The sequence below is a fragment of the Octopus bimaculoides genome, chromosome 1 (assembly GCF_001194135.2).
Source record: "Octopus bimaculoides isolate UCB-OBI-ISO-001 chromosome 1, ASM119413v2, whole genome shotgun sequence".
NCBI lineage: Eukaryota > Metazoa > Mollusca > Cephalopoda > Octopoda > Octopodidae > Octopus > Octopus bimaculoides.
In genome coordinates, this window is record NC_068981.1 from 25,262,319 (window position 1) to 25,270,193 (window position 7,875).

The 7,875-nt window shown below is 35.6% G+C and overlaps 2 protein-coding genes across 2 annotated transcripts in view; one reads left to right on the plus strand and one right to left on the minus strand.

Annotated features, from left to right (window-relative positions):
- LOC106868534 (interleukin 17-like protein) overlaps window positions 1–1,858 on the plus strand; it is a 12,475-nt gene extending 10,617 nt beyond the window's left edge. Inside the window, exon 2 of the mRNA XM_014913837.2 lies at window positions 1,320–1,858. Within this exon, the coding sequence (XP_014769323.2) occupies window positions 1,320–1,820 (501 nt within the window). The 3' untranslated portion in view covers window positions 1,821–1,858. The remainder of the gene's footprint in view (window positions 1–1,319) is intronic.
- Window positions 1,859–4,900: 3,042 nt separating this feature from the next.
- LOC128249795 (interleukin 17-like protein) overlaps window positions 4,901–7,875 on the minus strand; it is a 15,433-nt gene continuing 12,458 nt past the window's right edge. The window contains exon 2 of the mRNA XM_052974300.1: window positions 4,901–7,273. Within this exon, the coding sequence (XP_052830260.1) occupies window positions 6,755–7,273 (519 nt within the window). The 3' untranslated portion in view covers window positions 4,901–6,754. The remainder of the gene's footprint in view (window positions 7,274–7,875) is intronic.

Sequence of the window (7,875 nt, forward strand, 5' to 3'; positions counted from 1 at the left end):
GTGTGTGTGTGTGTGTGTGTGTGTGTGTGCGTGCGTGCGTGTGTGTGTGTGTGTATGCATGTATGTATGTATATATGTGTATATATATACATACACATATATACATATGCATATATGGGTACAGGACGTCACCAACTGTGTAAACAACATGAAATGCGTAGACAAACGAGTTAAATACGTAAACAACGAGTGGAAAAATGGAAAACAGGACAAGTACACATAGAGAAACGACACTTCATCAGTTGTCGGTTGTATATTTACTCCTCATTTCCAACATAATGCTCAATAGCACCACCTGGAAAAGTCTTTCAATTATTTCGGGAGACCATGGACCACTCAGTCCGTCCGAGAGTTGTTGTTGTTGGTTGAGATGTATCCAGGTCTTGGTGGTTTATCCGTTATTTCCTAGAGGAATTTGTCCAGATACCGTTTGAAAGTCGTGGAGTCTTTTTCTAATTTTATTCGTTTTGGGATAACATTGAAAAGAGCAGGACCATAGGCAGTGAAGAAATTGTGTTGCAATGTTCTTATGAGACATGATCTCAACATTTGTAGGGGGCGCATTGCACGGCAGCCTAGTCTTGGGTGAATGTAAGCATAATACCGATATCATTTGGATAATATTCTTTTTACTCTTTTACTCTTTTACTTGTTTCAGTCATTTGACTGTGGCCATGCTGGAGCACCGCCTTTAGTCAAGCAAATCGACCCCAGGACTTATTCTTTGTAAGCCTAGTACTTATTCTATTGGTCTCTTTTTTCCGAACCGCTATGTTACGGTGACGTAAACACACCAGCATCGGTCGTCAAGCGATGTTGGGGGAACAAACACAGACACACAAACATATATACACACACACACACACACACATATATATATATATATATATATATATATATATATATATATATATATATATATATATATATATATACATATATATGACGGGCTTCTTTCAGTTTCCGTCTACCAAATCCACTCACAAGGCTTTTGTCAGCCCAAGGCTATAGTAGAGGACACTTGCCCAAGGTGCCACGCAGTGGGCCTGAACCCGGAACCATGTGGTTGGTAGGCAAGCTACTACCACACAGCCACTCCTACACCTGTTTTCCTCAAAGGGTAATTAATGTATCGCTCAAGGCAGCGTTACAGAGAATAGAGCTTCAGCTGTTTAAGTCGAGCCCAATAATCAAATCCCATCATGCCATTTATTTTATTTTATTTTATTTTTTTTGTGTGATTAAACTTTCATTTATGTTTATCTTGTGTCATGGAATGTAAAATTCACCACTTGACCAACATATTTTCTGATTTACAGGTTCACATCCATCTTGCAATTTTCTTCCTCCTCTTGATTATATCGACAACATCACTTCCAACAGAATGTAAAACTCCGTTAGACTTGAAAGTCCAGTTCGAGAAACTGTCCAAGGCACCCGTTGGCAAAAAGTTTTTTCTGCCGGTTGAGATGGTTTCAGCCAATAAGAAGCAAAATCTGATCGTCGGAGATATGGATTGTCCAACATCTGCTTCTGTTGATGATATCAAGGAGCATTCGAGCTGTCCTTGGTTCTCGACTACTACCCAAGATTCAACAGTTTTCCCTTCATCACGTACGGAAGTAATATGTCGCTGTAGAGATTGTCTAGACTCTGACAACAATCATCAATGTGTAACAGTATACACTAAACAGTTTGTTCTCAATCGTACAGATGAATGTATTGATGGCATGTATGTGTATAAACCAGCTGTGATTGATGTAGCCTCATCCTGTATATGTGCTGATAAAGTCGATGTGATAGTCAAAGGACAACTTTGAGCCTTAAATACAGACAACTACCAAAGCTTGAAATGACATGTGGCTATAATAAACCTTTGTACATATTTCATTTGCTTGTTCTTTTTTGTCTTTTTTTTCTTGCCTTTAACCCTCCAACGCGGAGTATAGACCACTTATAATTGAATTCCATGTCGCATAATTTTCGCTTCTGTACTTATACTCTGTCATGAATGTCCCTCTTTCTCTAGTTCCTTTTGTGTTGATCTACGCCACGTGTTCTTAGGTCTACCCCTCTTTCTATATCCATCCGGATTCCACTATAAAGCACTTTTCGCTTGTTTTAGCGTATGTAAATGTGTTATACATCTTTAGTATATTCAATGAAATCCTACGTCATTACTATGAAATAATTTAACTTTGTTAAAAATATCATCTAAGTAGTAGCATGATATTCAATTATATGTGCATATATTAGCAATATATACAAAATATATAACTATACAAGACAAAGCAATATCATGCATTTTAACATAGCTTTTTATCATTGATATTTATGCACATTCATGCACTCACGCACACAGACGTACATGTGCACATACGTGCAATCTCTATAACACGCGTTCATTTCCTGATTTTCATAATTACCAGTGAGAGGTTGGTGGAATGCCAGGTATTTTAAAAGAAATATGTTATGCTTTATTCTGTCTGAATTAAAATCTCGTTCATATTTGACTGATGTTTTCATCTTATCTGTTCTCGATGAAAATAAATACCAGAAATGTACTCAGTTAAAAAATATCAATTAATCATCACTTATTCTTTATCTCCTGTCGAATACAGAAGGTGATATTGTACCGGTGGCTTCAAATTAACGACATAATTTTAAAGATAATAATAAAATGCCTTACATTAATTAACGCGACGAGGATGGCTGACCTGTTGAATCAGTGGATCATCGGACAAATACTGTGTGGAATTTGTTCTTTCTCTGTTGTTCTAATTTCAAATACAACTGAAGTCAAATTTGTTTTTCGTCATTCTGGTGTCAAAAATTGAAATTCCAATCAGGCAGAATGTTGGTTGCTTCAATCGACTAACAATTCCCCACCATAATAGATTAGGCACGAGTTTAGAAGCCATTATCTGTTGTCATTGACTTACGTTTAGAATTCAAATTCTACAAGTTATGCATTTACAGGTAATGCCAAAATAAGCACCAACGATAGAGGTCTTATTCAATAGGTTGTTAAGTCACATGTAAGAAATTAAAATTGCTCCTTTGTAAGAAAGTCAGGCTTTAAAAAGTAACCTTAGAGTAAAAAACACTTTCATAAAGCTTTAACAACACGGTTCTATTTGTTTCAAATTACATAGGTATTGCCTTAGCAGAACAATTGGTAAAATGCTTTGTTATATTAAGATAAATTTGTTTTGATCTAACTTCATGTCCCACGATATGAAGTGCGCATATTGTGCTCTTGGTATCAGTAAATTAAATACCAATAAATCACTGTGTTCCGTCACTAATGATAAAGATCTGAAATATAAACATATAGTTATTATGGATATAGATTGCATGCATTTTGAATTCTATTGTACTGACACAGTTACGTGTGTGTAAATGTATTCGTCACCTAGTGCAATGTAGCCAAGAATCATGAATTCAACAGCTTAACTAGTAGGTCACATTTTTTCAAATATATACACTGTACAATTTAAACAATGATAGATGCATAAGTTCATACATACATACATACATACATACATACATACATACATACATACATGAAGAGAGAGAGAGAGAGACCCCCTTCAGTCATGACTGACCATGGGATTGCACCTAGAAAGTTACCCTCCGAGGCACAAGTCCGGGCAAGATAGTTTATGGAAGACCAGCAGTCACCCATGCGTACCAGTCTCCCCTCTCCACACCACTGATGTTATCCAAGGGAAGGGCAAAGGCCGATACAGCTTGGCACCAGTAATGTCGCAAATTTAATCAGAAATGTAAATGGAAGAATATCATGTCCAGCGACGTTCGATAAGGCGTAAAATAACTGACAAAAAGATCTGCAATGTTTTTTCATATATATATATATATATTTATTAAATGACAAATTAGTATGCTAATAAATTAATACGTACAATGAATGGATGTTTATAAGATTGCCCTATATATTATAAATATATCTATATTAAAGTATTTTACGTGTTACATGATTAAATATTATTAGAAAAGTAAATAAATACTTATAACTTGAGATTTGCGCTTAAGAAATGAAATGAAATAATTTAATAAAACTACCTATTTATCGCTTTCTTCTTTCAACACAAGCTTGTGGATAAATGAGACAGTGAATAATCAAATAAATAATGCTAGAAAACACTATCATTATTTATTTCAGTAAATCGAAAAATTTAAAGTAAACTTGGACGTATCTGGAAATGACTTGAAATCAATCAAAAGGGTTTTAAATAAACAATGCCTGGCATTGCCAATTTTGAAGTTTTTGCTAAAACAGAAGCTTATCACATTTTAGTATCGATTTCTGATCTAGACATAAGATCAACGACTTGGAGGAAATAAAATTACAATTTTATAGACCACAGTACATCAGTGGGGCTCTGTATAAATATAAAAGTAAATGGAAGTTGTGTACAACGTCTGACGAAAAAGACAGAAACAAAATGCAGTTAAACATGAAATATAATATAAAGGATATTTAAAAATAAAAATAGACATGTTTTAAAGATGAATTTTTTGACGAAGACTGAAGTTGACGCCGAAACTAAATGCATGATGATGCTGAAGAAGCAGTTCAAATACTTGTTCAAATAAGAACTTGTGCGAGAGAAAATACTTTAGCCAAGTGTTGAGGAGTGGTGTAGAAGAATTATGCTGTAAACTATGTGGTAGGCGATAAGAAATACCAGGATTACATGTGCGGTCGCGCGCGTGTGTACAAGTTCTTGATTGAAAGATACCTTGTGGAAGCTTCTCGTACCTACATAAATAATTCATGTGACGGAAGCTTGTCACACATACATACATACATACATACACACATACACACATACATACATACATACATACATACATACATACACACGCATACATACATACATACATACATACATACATACATACACACACATACATACATACGTACATACACATATACATACATATATATATATACATATATATACATATATATATTGTCAAATCCTTGTGGTTCTCTGTTGTCAATGGCTTTTTTGACAACATACAAAGTGGTCGTGTGTTCCTTACGCAGAGTCTGATCTCTTCTTGTGTCTAAATCTTAGATCCATCATGGTGTCATTTTAAACCAGACATAGTTTCCATATCCGATGTGGACTGCCAGGAGCTGCAGTTAAGTTTTGATCCTTGTGAATCTTAAAATGTCTTTTGAGGCCTCCGTTAGATTTGCGGACCTTATGGCATACACGGCATTGAAACGTGTGCACACATATATAGGCTGAATATTTGGTGGAGGCTCGTTTTTCATGCGTCCGCATATGGGATTTGAGCCCAGCAAAACAAAGTCATCGTCTGTCACAAATTGTGTCCAAAAAGGTCATTGGACTTCACTTGTTCTATCGTAACATTCTTCTTTACATCTCTCTTGTACCTTTCTTGCGTTATCCTGGCCTCTTCAAACGCTTTCTCTCCACTCCACATTTTGTTCACCATACAGCTCGATCCGAAGCAAGGGTTTCTATGTCCTCTGGATCCATTCCAAGTGACTTCCTGGTAGTCTTTATGCCGTCCTTAAACCTCTTTTTAGGTTTACACCGATAGCGCTCTCCTCTGCAGGGTCACCATAAAACAGCTGTTTGAGTGCGCGTTCAGCCTCCATTCGAACACTATGGCTAGGCCATCTCGTTTGGCTTTTCAAAACCATTGCTTTAATTGAAGTTATGCCTGCTGATGCAAGAACAGCTGTGTTTGAGTAATAAAAAAAAACTCCATTTTATGTTTAAACTGCGATGAAGGCATTTTTGTTCTAAAAAATTATTCTAAAAATTTGTATCAGAATATGTATCAGAAGAATAGAGCAGCCTGGTCATATTAAAACCATTCCCTGTTGTTCGATATTTTAAGTAAATACCCTTCCAATAGATTGTTCGGGTCAAGATTGATATTTTCTAAAGCATGGTGGAATCTTTGGAAGTTAGTTGGTAATTTCAAGTTTGCAACATTTAACTTTTTGGGTACTTTAGGACCAGACTTAACTTTTAGGCATTATCAGAACATTTATTTTTTCACGCACTAGACGATAGTCAGTCCAGCTCTCTGCTCCTCTCATGGTTCGAACACTTTCATATCACGCTTTCTGATCAAAATATAATATTGACCGTGGGTGCATTCAGGTGGTTTTAAATTTATTTTTCTGTTTAAACAGTGTTGGTAAAAACCAGATTGTTCTCAGTATAAAAACATCAAAAGAGCTACTCCATTTTTATTATTTTTTCCAATACCATTATCGGCCTAAAACAGTCCATGAAATGTAGTTATTTCTATCGCTTGTATTGAAATCTCCCAGTATGGCCAGCTTGTCAGAAATCGGTACTTTCCTCAATAATTGTGCTAGATCGTCATAAAATTGTCCTACAGTTTCATCGGAATGAGACAATATTGGTGTATAAATATTGACAACGGTAAGAGACCTGCCTTTTGTCAGTTTTATACAGCATGACAAGGTTCGTTCAGATATACCACTTGGAAATGTACATACATATATACATACATAATACATACATATATACATACATAATACATGCATACATACATACACACATACATGCATGCATACATACATAATACATATATGCATACATAGAGCCTAAACAAATTTTAGTAAGTTATACATAGTATAGCATAACCTCGTGGTGGTTGAATGCCAACAATATTTACGCCAAAGCAGGTCACAGATTGTTGTCAACTGCTTTTACGACTCATAATCTTTTTTATTTATATTTTCACGATCGATAATCCGCGCACATACACAAGCTGAGGCGACATTAATTTTACTGGGCTTATATACATAGAACCCGTCAACACATGCTCCTGTACGAATAAGAACAGGCATTTCAGTATATACTGTCACACAGTGGTAGTTGTTGTCAGTGCCTAGACAATTTTTACAGCGACACACAGCTTCAGTACGTAGTGGAGGGTAAACGTTTTTGTCATAGATAACTTTCAGGTACCAAGGACACGTGGAACGCCTGCGGGCAGCTCTGGAATGAACAATAGACGTTGGGCAAGTTTTATCCAAGTCCAGCATTGGTAATTTTGTTGTCGCATGTGAAGCTATTTTAGCTGTGAAGATAAACTTATTGCGTAACCTGGAATGACTCTTATGTCGGACGTCCAATCTGACTGGTATTCTACATTGTCTCCGATATGATGCCGAAGATACAAATATGATGACGCTGAAGAAGCAGTTCAAATACGGAATACAGACCTGTACAACAGAAAATATTTTTGTCAAGTGGTGTGATGTATTTTCAATATGACACATTTATCGACGTAAAAATACAAGAATAATCTTACTTCATTTGAAATATTTATAAAAGTTATTTTACATTTAAGAGAAATTATGCTGTAAACTACTTGAAGAGTGATAAGAAATACCAGAATTCTATGCACATGCGTGTGCGCTGATTCTTGATTTAAAAGGAAACCATGCGGAAGCTTATCACACACTCCGTATAGACTACACTTCGTAGTGCTCAAAAGATTTAAATCTGAGCCGGTAAACGATGAAAGGAGGTGGAAGGGGGATGGAAGGAGATGGGAGAGGAAGCAAACTGTATATCGGCTTGACTATCTTGATCTTGCTTGTCCTTACATTTATATATAATATATATGTATGAGATGGAGGTGGAAAAAAGCACAGAAGTAAGTCCAAGACATTTCAATTTTAGAAGGAATTTAATGAAAATGATTTTAAAAATTATATAAAGAAAATATTGCTGGTTTCGATGATGAATCTTTTCTTATCAAATAACGCTAAAAATTTTCTAAAGATTTAAAGTAAAACAGTTCATCTTCTGTCTGGGAGTC